This window comes from Miscanthus floridulus, chromosome 14 (assembly GCF_019320115.1).
Source record: "Miscanthus floridulus cultivar M001 chromosome 14, ASM1932011v1, whole genome shotgun sequence".
Lineage (NCBI taxonomy): Eukaryota > Viridiplantae > Streptophyta > Magnoliopsida > Poales > Poaceae > Miscanthus > Miscanthus floridulus.
The window spans coordinates 2,003,675-2,017,307 of record NC_089593.1 but is presented as its reverse complement, the minus strand read 5'-3'; the positions used below and the strand labels follow the sequence as shown (position 1 = coordinate 2,017,307).

Here is a 13,633-nt window from a genome sequence, read left to right as displayed (position 1 = left end):
AGATCTTGCTGAAATGATCAAACTTGGTATTTCGACGCCTACAAACTAGTTTTCGGAACCCTAGATTGTCTCCAATTGAAAAGTTTTGAATACCAAGTTTGTTCAGCTCATCAAGATATACAATCCTTATATAGGCCATTTTTCATTTGAGAAAGTTTGAACAAAATGTAGTTCAAATTTCACAAGTGTGTGACATAGTTTTAGAAAGTCTATATGAGAATCAAGAATTTGTAACTAGTGTTTAATAAAATTTTCTCAAATAGAAAAATGAGCTATGTAACAATTGTAGATTTTGCTGAGATGATCAAACTTGGTATTCAGAGATTTTTCATCTGAGGTCATTTAGTGTCTCATTTGAGCAAGTTTGACCAAGTCAAATTTGGTCAAATGAAAAAACAACACTTTGACTCTAGTATTCTGAACTCTAAATGACTTCAAATTGAAAAGTTTTGAATACCAAGTTTGTTAAAATCATCAAGATCTACAATTGTTGTTTTGGTCAACTTTCCATTTGAGATAGTTTGGACGGTTCAAATTTGTGATTTTTAAATTTCGACGCCTACAAACTAGTTTTCGGAACCCTAGATTGTCTCCAATTGAAAAGTTTTGAATACCAAGTTTGTTCAGCTCATCAAGATATACAATCCTTATATAGGCCATTTTTCATTTGAGAAAGTTTGAACAAAATGTAGTTCAAATTTCACAAGTGTGTGACATAGTTTTAGAAAGTCTATGAGAATCAAGAATTTGTGACTAGTGTTTGATAAAATTTTCTCAAATGGAACAATGAGCTATGTAACAATTGTAGATTTTGCTGAGATGATCAAACTTGGTATTCAGAGATTTTTCATCTGAGGTCATTTAGTGTCTTATTTGAGCAAGTTTGACCAAGTCAAATTTGGTCAAATGAAAAAACAACACTTTGACTCTAGTATACTGAACTCTAAATGACTTCAAATTGAAAAGTTTTGAATACCAAGTTTGTTAAAATCATCAAGATCTACAATTGTTGTTTTGGTCAACTTTCCATTTGAGATAGTTTGGACGGTTCAAATTTGTGATTTTTAAATTTCGACGCCTACAAACTAGTTTTTGGAACCCTAGATTGTCTCCAATTGAAAAGTTTTGAATACCAAGTTTGTTCAGCTCATCAAGATATACAATCCTTATATAGGCTATTTTTTTATTTGAGAAAGTTTGAACAAAATGTAGTTCAATTTTCACAAGTGTGTGACATAGTTTTAGAAAGTCTATATGAGAATCAAGAATTTGTGACTAGTGTTTGATAAAATTTTCTCAAATGGAAAAATGAGCTATGTAACAATTGTAGATTTTGCTGAGATGATCAAACTTGGTATTCAGAGATTTTTCATCTGAGGTCATTTAGTGCCTCATTTGAGCAAGTTTGACCAAGTCAAATTTGGTCAAATGAAAAAACAACACTTTGACTCTAGTATTCTGAACTCTAAATGACTTCAAATTGAAAAGTTTTGAATACCAAGTTTGTTAAAATCATCAAGATCTACAATTGTTGTTTTGGTCAACTTTCCATTTGAGATAGTTTGGACGGTTCAAATTTGTAATTTTTAAATTTCGACGCCTACAAACTAGTTTTCGAAACCCTAGATTGTCTCCAATTGAAAAGTTTTGAATACCAAGTTTGTTCATCTCATCAAGATATACAATCCTTATATAGGCCATTTTTTTATTTGAGAAAGTTTGAACAAAATGTAGTTCAAATTTCACAAGTGTGTGACATAGTTTTAGAAAGTCTATATGAGATTCAAGAATTTGTGACTAGTGTTTGATAAAACTTTCTCAAATGGGAAAATGAGCTATGTAACAATTGTAGATCTTGCTGAGATGATCAAACTTGGTTTTCAGAGATTTTTCATCTGAGATCATTTAGTGTCTCATTTGAGCAGCTCATCAAGATCTACAATCCTTAATAAAAAAACAACACTTTGGCGGGCTGCAAAAATTTCAGGCCTTCAGTCCCGGCCCAGGCCAGGAACCAGGACTAAAGGGTGGGCGGAATTGCCTGCCCAAAAATACCTTTAGTCCCGGCTGGTAACACCAACCGGGACTAAAGATCCTTTAGTCCCGGCTGGTAAGCCGAGCCGGGACTAAAGGGTTGGACCTTTAGTCTCGGTTCGGCTTACCAGCCGGGACTAAAGGATCTTTAGTCCCGGTTGGTGTTATAAGCCGGGACTAAAGGGTCCCGGCCTATATATATCGACCGGTTCATCTTCTACTTTTCGATCTACAACGTCGATCTCGTCGTCTCTGCCGCGCTCGCGCCGCCGTCGTCGTCTACCCTCGCCCGGCCTCGATCTCGTCGTCTCTGCCGCGCCCGCGCCGCCGTCGTCATCGAGCCCCGCCCGACGGCCGTCGAGTCTCCGCCGTACGTCGTCCTCGCGTGGCTCTGCTCGGCCCCGTGGCCGGCCAGCACGCCCAGCCGCCATGCATGTTTTAGATAGTTTTTTAGATACTTTTTAGATAGTTTTTTAAATAGTTTTTTAGGTAGTGTTTGATATATATGTTAGATTAAAATGTATTAAAATTTAATTAGTAGTTTATTCTTAGTTTTTAGATAGTTTTTGATATATGTTAATTAGATTTAAATGTATTAAAATTTAATTAGTACTTTATTTAGATAGTTTTTTTAGATAGTTTTTATTATAGTTTTTGATATATTTAGTAATTATTATTCTATCTCTCTCTATATGTGTTAGATTTAATTTTGATTTAGTAATTCTATCTATGTATATATGTTAGGTTTAATTAGATTTAGTAATTAATTCTATCTAGAGATTGTCAAGGGCAACAGATATGGGGATTTTCAATGCCCCAGGAATCAGTATGAGATCGATCAAATAAAAATGGTTTCATATGCTTCAGCTGTCGGAAGCTTGCAATATGCTCAAGTATGTACGCGCTGTCGATGCGGGACCCACAGGATACCCCGCAAGGGAGAAAGAAGATCTAGTCCAACTAGGATTCTTCCCATGTAATCTTAGTAGTAGAACTATTAAGTAATCCTACCAGGAAACCTCATTGTAAACCGACTAGGACTCTTGCCTCCTGACTATATAAAGGAGGGCAGGGCTCCTGAGGCAAGGAGAGAACAATTGTACGACACAACACTTGACAATCAATCCAACGCAAAGGCTAAGGCCGACTGGACGTAAGGTTATTACTCGATCTACGATCGAGGGCCTGAACCAGGATAAATCGGCTGTCTCTTGTGTTAACCATCGAGTTCGGCATACGCCGAAGCCCGAACATACTGCCCCGGGTACCCCCGTGGCAGGCTATCGGTGGTAAAACATCGACAGCTGGTGTGCCAGGTAGGGGAATTCGGCGACTTTGCATCCGAGAGCTCGATGGACCTCGACAACACAATCTTCCCGATGGGATCAACTTTCATCCTCGGCTCATGGATCTACAAGGCAGACAACAACGGCAAGCTTCAAAGCCATCTCCTCAAAGATCCAGATCATCTTGAAAAAGTTCCTATTTCAACAACTACAACGGATTAGCTCACCAGAAGATTCGCGCAGCTCATAGTATCCGATTCAAATCAGATTTCACGACCACTCGTATCCGATTCGAATTCAGGTTCCAAGGCGAAGTTTTATCCGAGTGCTTTCCGGAAACCGAGTTCTCTTTTGGAAAGATTCCAGAGCACAACCCGAAACAACTCGGATTACCCCCAGAGTTCTCTCAAGAAGTCGAGTTCTTTTCCATTTGGGCTCGACAACATGGCAAAATCCTATCAGGGACAGGTCGAAAGATCTTTCAATCCTAGATTCGGGATACCACTGACAGGAGCTCAGGAGGGTCTCGTGCTAACGATAACATCGCAGGACTGTATCATCCACTGGCCGGGTTCCGTTCCTGAGGATAGCGGAACCCAACTAGTCGGCACATCAACAACAGCTATTCTACCTTACCAAGAAGGAGACTCGATCTACGACACCGAGGCATCTACTAAAGTTATCAGCGACTCCAACAGCATGAAAACTAATGCCAATAACAGAACGACTCATGCGCGAGAAGTGCTCATGGTTCGACGACCGCAGTCACCATTAAATCCCCCGAAAGCACCCGATGTCAGATCATCAGATGAATCAGAATCCAACATATCACCTTTTGCCCAGGGCTACGATGGAGAAACAGATAGTCAGAGACAAGCTAGAGAAAGAAAAAACAAGTTGAAGCAAGGGCGTCAACACCGTGCTAGGCAGCGCAGGGAAGCTTGGATCAGATACGAGTCAGAATTGGCTGAGTACGACAAAAGAAAATCGCAACGAGAAGTCGAGGGGAGACGCACGACGAATACACCTTACGATAAGATTCGAGAAGCATTAGAAGAACTCAGAACAACTTCACATCCCGGTGAGAAGTATGAACAGCTCCAAGACTTGCTCCGATCGATGATCCCAAGAACACATGAAGAGAGAGCTCGATCAAGACTACCCGCCAGATCAACAACCCACAGGCAAGAAGATCAAAATCAAAGGAAATCCGCTTTCGAAAGACTTGGGCCGGGTGGAAGCCATGACGGAGGAAGTAGGAAGGAACATAATCAAGGCCACCGATTTGAACAACCAAGGAAGACTAGGAGTAGGGTACCTACCCAGACAACCTCGCGAGATTATTCCCATAAAAACGACAGTTGGCCAGAAGAAGGTGCCGAATCCGAATTCAAAGAAACCAAGACACCCGACAGATTCCCCTGTTTCGCGAACAGGCTTGCATTGGTACGATTACCTAACAAATTCAAACCGTCTAACCACTCCAAGTATGATGGCAAAACTGAACCAAGGCAATGGCTCAGAATATATTCACAATCAATTGAACTAGCCAGAGGAGACGACGATATCAAAACCCTGTTCTTTCCTATGGCACTGGAAGCCATGCCTCTCCAATGGTTCGACAAACTGAACCCAGGATCTATCAGAAATTGGGAGGATTTGCAAAGAGCTTTTTGTGAGAATTTTGCAGGAATCATCACACATCCAATCACTCACGCAGAACTAAAAGGACTCAAGCAAAAGGGGGGCGAAAGTCTCAGAAACTACTATCGATGATTCGGCGAACTACGAGCTCAAGTGCATGACATAACCGAACAAGAAGTAATTGAAGCTTTCTCTCACGGAATCATGGCTAGGTGGCAATTCCAAGACTTCTGCAAAGAAAATCCGAGAAACAATGAAGAATTCAGGCATACAGTAGAAAAGATGATTACTGCAGAAGAAAAAACACGAGAGAGGTTCCCGGACAGAAGCAACCAGGACAACTCAGACAAGCGAAATCACCGAAATAGCAGACATCCAGAAAGAAAATGTAGACCAGACAATACTGTGGCAATGGCCGACAAATCAAAGAAGTTTCCCAAACCCAGAAGATATGATGACATTGAAAACATACGTTGCCCATTGCACCCTGGCGGGAGGCACACCATCGGAAATTGCTACACTTTCAACGATCGATACACAAGAAAAGATAGTAAGGAAAACACCAAAGAGGACAATCAGAAAAGAGAAGAAGACAACCACGAGGACAAAGGATTCCAAAAACCCAGGGGAACGGTAGCAGTGATTTTCTCAGGGGCTCCGGATTGCAGAAGCAAACATCAAGAAAAACTAGCACTACGGACCATTATGACGGCAGAACCGGCTACACCAAGATACCTCAATTGGTCACAGTATCCTATCCAATTTACCAGAGAAGACCAATGGACTAGCGTGGGAAACGCAGGCCATTACCCACTGGTTCTAGATCCGACTATTGCTGGTATGACCATCACCAAAGTACTAATCGATGGAGGAGCTGGACTCAACATCATCTTTTCAGAAACTCTAAGGAAAATGGGACTACAACTCGCCGGGATGATTACGCCAACAAGCACGCCTTTTTACGGAATAGTACCCGGCAAAGCAGCCATGACACTCGGACAAATTACTTTGCCTGTTACCTTTGGAACTCCTTCAAACTACCGAACAGAGTTTATCAAATTTGAAGTCGCCGACTTCGATTCGTCATATCATGCAATCCTCGGACGTCCAGCACTGGCCAAATTCATGGCAATACCACATTATCCGTACCTACTGCTTAAAATGCCGGGACCCAACGGTATACTTTCTCTTCGAAGCGATTTAAAGCGCGCTTTTGACTGCGACGTTCAGGCGATCCAAATTGCAGCTAAAGCGCAAGCCGACAACGGAAGAAAAGAAATAGCCGCAATCGCTGCAGAAACAAGCCAAGAAGAATTAGAAATACCAGCTAAAAAACCCAGTATCATCGCACCACCAAAAGAAGCCGACGTCAAGCAAATCGACTTAGGCACAGGTGACACCTCTAAGACAGCAACTATCAGCGCTCAACTCTTGGCAAAATAGGAACTCGCGCTCACCAACTTTCTTCGAGAAAACAAAGATATCTTCGCTTGGAAGCCAGCCGACATGCCAGGAGTCCCAAGAGAGTTGGCTGAGCACAGAATTGATGTTAACAAAAGCTCCAAACCTGTAAAACAACGGCTACGATGATTCTCACCCGACAAGAAGGCAGCAATTAAAAAGGAAATAACAAAACTGATGGCAGCCGGATTCATCAGGGAGATCCTACATCCAGATTGGCTAGCAAACCCAGTCCTTGTACAGAAGAAAAACACGGACGAGTGGCGCATGTGCGTCGATTACACAGATCTCAACAAACATTGCCCAAAAGATCCGTTCGGGCTACCACGCATTGACCAGATAGTTGACTCGACAGCAGGATCTGCGCTATTATCTTTTCTCGATTGCTATTCAGGATATCACCAGATCGCACTAAAAGAAGAAGACCAGAGCAAGACATCTTTCATCACCCCGTTCGGTGCCTACTGCTACAAGACCATGTCGTTTGGACTAAAGAACGCTGGCGCCACGTACCAAAGAGCTATCCAGACTTGCCTTGGGAATCAAATCGGTGAAAATGTGGAGGCATACGTGGACGATGTGGTGGTGAAAAAAAAGAACCCAGACACTCTAATTGAAGATTTAAGGCAAACCTTCGAAAACTTAAAGAAATGGAGATGGAAATTGAACCCAAATAAATATGTATTTGGGGTTCCCTCAGGACAACTACTCGGATTTTTGGTCAGTCAGCGCGGGATCGAAGCCAGCACCAAGCAAATTCGAGCTATAACAGAGATGGGCCCACCTAGAAGTGTCAAAGATGTGCAGAAACTAACAGGATGCATGGCGGCCCTCAACCGATTCATATCAAGACTCGGCGAAAAGGGGTTACCTTTCTTCAAACTACTAAAGAAGACAGACAAGTTCGAGTGGACAATAGAGGCCGACGAAGCTTTCAAAAAACTTAAAGAATACCTCACTTCGTCGCCTATCCTAACACCTCCAAAGAAAGATGAAGATATGATGCTATATATTGCGGCAACTCCTACCGTAATCAGCACAGCAATAGTCATAGAAAGAGAAGAACAAGGGCGCATGTATAAAGTGCAACGTCCCGTATACTACATCAGCGAAGTATTGTCAGAATCCAAAATCCGGTACCCGCATGTACAAAAACTACTCTACGCTCTACTCATCACCTCACGGAAGCTTCGCCACTATTTCGAAAGCCACAAGATTACCGTGGTGACGGATTTCCCACTCGGAGACATCCTATGCAATAAAGATGCCACGGGACGCATATCCAAATGGGCAGTCGAAATCGGAGCTCTTGACATCAATTTCACCCCACGGAAAGCAATAAAATCTCAAGCCCTCGCCGATTTCGTGGCCGAATGGACAGAGATTCAACAGCCTTTATCAGATACAATCCTTGACCACTGGAAGATGTACTTTGATGGTTCACTCAAACTAGGCGGGGCTGGTGCAGGTGTTCTTCTTATTTCTCCAGAAGGAAAACAACTCAAGTACGTCCTTCAGATATTATGGCAAGCTACAAATAACGAAGCAGAATATGAAGCCCTCATCCACGGGCTACGAGTCGCGATTACCCTCGGAATAAAAAGATTACTCGTATACGGCGATTCAGCAGTGGTCATCAATCAAGTCAACAAAGATTGGGACTGCACCAAAGAAAACATGGGTGCTTATTGTGCTGAAATACGGAAACTCGAAAAACACTTCCAAGGGTTAGAAATTTTACACATACTACGCGATTCTAACATTGCAGCAGATGTCCTTGCCAAGCTCGGATCAGACAGAGCAAAGGTTCCACCTGACGTATTCATAGAAGAGCTATCAGTTCCCTCTATCAAACAACCCGGTGAAACAACACAAGAAATCCAGGCTAAAGGCGTTCAGATCCTGATAATCAACACTTCATGGACCCAAGCTTTCATTGACTATATCAAAGAAAACAAATTACCAGCAGATAAGGCAGAAGCCACCCAAGTTGTTCGTAGAAGCAAAAACTACGTTCTAGTAGGAGATAAACTTTACAGAAGAGCAGCATCATCAGGAGTACTCCTAAAATGTGTCTCATTTGAAGAAGGTAAAGAGATCCTAGACGAAATACACTCAGGTTGCTGTGGAAATCATGCCGCCTCAAGGACACTGGTTGGCAAAGCATTTCGCACCGGATTCTACTGGCCAACCGCTTTGAAAGACGCAGAAGAACTTGTCAGAAAATGCAAAGGTTGCCAAATGTTTGCAAGACAAGCCCATGTACCAGCTCACAATCTTATCTGCATCCCATCCGCTTGGCCTTTTTCCTGCTGGGGGCTAGATCAAGTAGGACCCCTGAAAAAAGCAAAAGGCGGCTTCGAGTACATCTTTGTGGCAATTAACAAATTCACCAAGTGGATTGAATACAAACCACTCGTGAAATACAGCGCAACCAAAGCAGTCGAGTTCATCCAAGACATTATGCACCGCTTCGGCATGCCCAATCGAATCATCACAGATCTAGGCTCCCCCTTCACAGCTACAGAGTTCAGGAGCTGGGCACAAGACTGTGGTTTCAGTATAGACTATGCGTCTGTTGCACATCCAGAAGCCAACGGACAAGTAGAAAGGGCTAATGGACTCATACTAGCCGGATTAAAACCAAGGTTATACGAAGAACTAGTGGACTATGGATCCAAATGGATTGAAGAATTACCGAAAGTAGTATGGGGGCTATGAACTCAAATAAGCAGAGCAACAGGCCACTCACCCTTTTTCCTAGTTTACGGGTCAGAGGCCATACTACCCGCCGACTTGATCTGGACATCCCCAAAAATAGAACAATACGATGAAGGAGAAGCAGAACACACAAGAAGATTAGAACTCGACAGCTCAGAAGAAGTCAGAGTAAACGCTACCCTCCAATCAGCCAGATACCTACAAGGTTTAAGACGGCATTACAACAAGAGTACCCAACCTCGATCACTATAAGTCGGAGACTTGGTACTAAGAAGGATACAGAAGACTGACGGACGACATAAGCTACTCAGTCCATGGGAAGGTCCTTTCATTGTTACAAAAGTCACCAGACCAGGAACATACAAGTTGATAACCGAAGATGGAAAAGAAGTCAGCAATACATGGCACATCAACCAGCTAAGAAGATTCTACGTGTAAAAACAACTCAAGAAAAAACAGATATGCAAGCCACAAGGGACCAACGTTCACAATCGACGAAAAGCAATACTCTTCAAAAACATATGTAGTAGTTTATACTCATGATCAATAAAAATGACATTCGTCCACAGCATGTCTTGTCATGACTTTCAACGAGTTGTTTTCACGAAACAAAAAGCAAAATGGCTGAAAACATGCCTGAGCGTCCCGGCCGAGAGCAAAATAGCTAAAAAGATGCTTGAGCCCGCCGATGAGGGTAGCTAAAAGCTAACACCCGAAACAAAAAGCAAAATGGCTGAAAACATGCCTGAGCATCCCGGCCGAGAGCAAAATAGCTGAAAAAACGCTTGAGCCCGCCGATGAGGGTAGCTAAAAGCTAACACCTGAAACAAAAAGCAAAATGGCTGAAAACATGCCTGAGCATCCCGGCCGAGAGCAAAATAGCTAAAAAAACGCTTGAGCCCGCCGATGAGGGTAGCTAAAAGCTAACACCCGAAACAAAAAGCAAAATGGCTGAAGACATGCCTGAGCGTCCCGGCCGAGAGCAAAATAGCTGAAAAGATGCTTGAGCCCGCCGATGAGGGTAGCTAAAAGCTAACACCCGAAACAAAAAGCAAAATGGCTGAAAACATGCCTGAGCATCCCGGCCGAGAGCAAAATAGCTGAAAAAACGCTTGAGCCCGCCGATGAGGGTAGCTAAAAGCTAACACCCGAAACAAAAAGCAAAATGGCTGAAAACATGCCTGAGCATCCCGGCCGAGAGCAAAATAGCTGAAAAGATGCTTGAGCCCGCCGATGAGGGTAGCCAAAAGCTAACACCCGAAACAAGTCGACCGAAATTTAACTTCAAAAGACCCTCCAGCACTTCGTTCCGAAAAGCAAGAGGCTCGGGGGCTACATCCAGATAGGAATAGGAATACTTTTTTCTTCAGAAAAGCACGAGCGCCACTCAAGAAAGCACTCGGATGCCGAAGTTTATCAAGGCAACATTCTATACCGAGTCATTTCACATAGCGCAGGCGAAAGGTTGTTAACGCAAAGCACTCGACGGATCACAAGGGAGAAAGAAAAGAAAAGTACTCGACAAATCGAGGGGCCTCGTCAAAATAACGCACAGAGTTGTTTTACGGAGCAGAGACGGGAACAGGACAAGGTACTCAGCAAGTCAAATAACTTCAACCGCACCCAGGCAAAGAATACATCAACAAAAATAAAAGAATCTTCATTTAAAAAGGAGTGTAATATTACAAGAGGATGCTCAATCAAGTCAGGCATTGTCATCAGAAAAAGAAATATCAATACTTAGACTATCTACAACCCTACTAGCTAGATCTTCGACCTCAGGCTCCATCCTTTCAACGGCGTCAAGATATTCTTGGCTATCAGCTTCTTCTGCTATCTTGGAGAGAGGCACCTCTGGAGCAAGGACCCGGACCTAGGCCAGCACATTCTTGGTACATACTTGGGCACACCTCTACGCGAACTCTTGGAAACGAGTCGGAATCCGGGGAATGAACTGCGCCCAAGATTGCCCGTCATCCGCCGGAGTCCGAAGGACATCGGCTACTGAACGAAAAGATTTTCACAAAGCATTCCAATTCTCAGTAGCCGTCGCCAGCTTCCCGGACAAGTTTTCAATAGTTTTTTGGGCCTGCACAAGATCTCTGTCAGCTCCGCACCTAATCAGCCTAGCAAGGGCGAGTTCTTCCTCAGCATGAGTAATTACCTCCTCAGCTTTATTGTGACTAGAACGGACAAGAGCCTTCATTTCATCGATACTCTCCGAGAGCTTCTGCTTCTCAACTCGGAGAGCTAGACAGGACACCCAAGAACAAGTCAGCGGGAAAACAAGTCAAAATACAAGAAGAAACAGGCAGAACCCGCGGCACCTTTGCATTCATTCTTCGCAGACTCCACCGCAGCATCTCTCTGCTTCTCCGTCTCCACTACCCGGGCGCGAAGGGTCTTCTCCTCTTTCTGGTGCACTTGACGCTCCGTCTCCAACTCAGCCCGGAGGAGGTCAAGATCGGCTTTCAGAGCGTCCACCTCCGAAGACAACTTCCTCTCATTCTCAGATGAGAAGAAGAAGCCAGAATGATCGCGAGAGAAAGACTGAGCAAAAAGAGGCAAAGAGAAACAAGACGTAAGGATAGAAGAGAAACAAACATGCAAAAAAGAAGTAGCAATAAAACCTACCTGGAGCTTTTCACCAAAAGAAGACGCAAGGGTCGACAAGCTCCCCCAGGCTGCGGTCAGCTCCGATAACCGATGAGTGGCATCGAACTGTTGCACCACGTCACCGGAAATCGAGGGGCCGCCAGAAGCAAGAGAAGGGGAAGGAGAGACCGGCTGGGGCGAAGAAGGAGCGACCAAGGCAACCTCCAGAGAAGCCGGAGCCAAATCCTCAGAAGGACCCGGCGCGACGGCCACAGTCACCTCCGGAACGGCCAAGTTCGCAACTCCGCCAGGTAGCTCTGAAGCCCCCGCGGCGACTTCATCAACAGAATGTTGCGAGTCCCGAGGCTCGGAACTCGTGGGTACGACAGGAGGCAGAGAAGAAGTCGATAAAGAAATGAGAGAAGACGAAACACTGAAAGATGATAAAAGGAAGCACCATTAAGAACCAGAGGAGGGAAGATAAAAGCCAAAAAGATAAAGCTAGAATCTACTCACCCAACCACTTTTTTCTTCGCGAAGCCAAGAGAAGGCCTCGCAGGGGGAACCACGACGGCGAAGACGTCCCCGCCACCCGGCGACGGGAGCGGGATAGCCGACAACGGGGCCGCAGAAGAAGCCGGGACTGGAGCCGTAGAAGAACTCCGCACCGGAGGAGCGGTAGAACTCGGGACAGAGGCGACCAAAGAACTCGACACCGGAGCTTCAGAAGAAGTCGGCGCGGGAGCCTCGGAAGAACTCACACCCGACCTCCGATTACTTCAAAAAAGTTCAAAACTAAAATTCAAAACAAAGAGGAGAAATTCAGTGCAACAAGAACAAGAAAAACAACTCACCGCCGCATGATGAGGGGGACTTCATCATCCTCTTCTTCCTCAGCCAATGAAACCAGAGCACCTGCTGAAAAGGAGATGAAAAGTACTCGGTTCAAGAGAGAAACAGGAAAATAAAAGAACAAAGAGTATTAAATGTGCTCACCTAAGAGCATGCTAGCAACAACTGGAGTACCTGAGGGAGTACTTGGTTTGCGAGGCTTCTTGGAGACAGGCAAGCCAGATGAAGACCCGTCCATTCGCCCCCTCTTCGGGACACTGCGAGGACCGCGAGGGACTAGACGAGGAACATATTCTTCATATACATCAACAAATCCGGAAGAAACTCCAGGAAGGGCTGTAAAGGTTCGAGACTTACTAATTGCAGAAGTACCAGCTAGGCGATCCCCAGGCTCCGCCACGGCAGGGAGAACATCGAGGGGGATCGGATCGACAAAGTTCCGCCCAAGCTCCTGCGAGAAAAGATAAAACACCGAGACAAGGAAAAGCTAAGCAAGAGCGGATGCAGCAAGAATACATAAAGAACTCAAACAAAAAGATAGACAACTCACAGCTGGGGGCGGGTTGATGGCCGAGAACTCAGAGATGGCAGGAGGAATGACGCTCACTCCTTTCAGCATCTTCTGAAGGCGCTCGAGTACCTCCTCACCGGTCAGCTCAAGAGCTGGGACCATGCGCGAAGGATCCTCGGCCCCAGAATACTCAAAGCCGAGATGTTCCCGCTCTTTCAGGGGCTGAACCCGGCGACGAAGGAAACTTGAAACAATACCAAAGCCAGTCAAACCCTGCTGTTTCAGCATGCTAATCCTATCAAGGAGTGGCTGGATCGCTTGAATCTCAGCAGGTGACTCAAGCTTCTTGTCCCATCGGTCATTCACCACAGGACCGGATCCGGAGTGAACGACAAGAGAAGGGATCAAATTGGCAGCGTAAAACCACTCGGCACGCCAATCTTTGACAGAATCGACCAGGTCGTAATCAAAAAACTTGATTTTGAGACCCTGGCGAAACTGAATCCCGCAACCGCTGAGGGCACTGGTT

The 13,633-nt window shown here is 44.6% G+C and overlaps 2 protein-coding genes across 2 annotated transcripts in view; both read right to left on the bottom strand.

Annotated features, from left to right (window-relative positions):
* LOC136505694 (uncharacterized) overlaps positions 1-13,360 on the bottom strand; it is a 181,636-nt gene extending 168,276 nt beyond the window's left edge. The window contains exons 1-4 of the mRNA XM_066500844.1: positions 13,144-13,360; positions 12,951-13,044; positions 12,738-12,869; positions 12,596-12,659 (exon numbers count right to left, since the gene is read on the bottom strand). Coding sequence (XP_066356941.1) covers positions 12,596-12,659; positions 12,738-12,869; positions 12,951-13,044; positions 13,144-13,266 — 413 coding nt within the window. The 5' untranslated portion in view covers positions 13,267-13,360. The remainder of the gene's footprint in view (positions 1-12,595; positions 12,660-12,737; positions 12,870-12,950; positions 13,045-13,143) is intronic.
* Positions 11,095-12,201, bottom strand: LOC136505563 (uncharacterized). The gene is made up of 5 exons (XM_066500735.1): positions 12,174-12,201; positions 11,781-12,076; positions 11,474-11,696; positions 11,311-11,396; positions 11,095-11,235 (listed from the first exon to the last, which is right to left on the bottom strand). Exons 1-5 carry the CDS (start codon positions 12,199-12,201, stop codon positions 11,167-11,169), a joined length of 702 nt encoding a protein of 233 aa, XP_066356832.1. The 3' UTR covers positions 11,095-11,166.
* Positions 13,361-13,633: the final 273 nt, after the last annotated feature.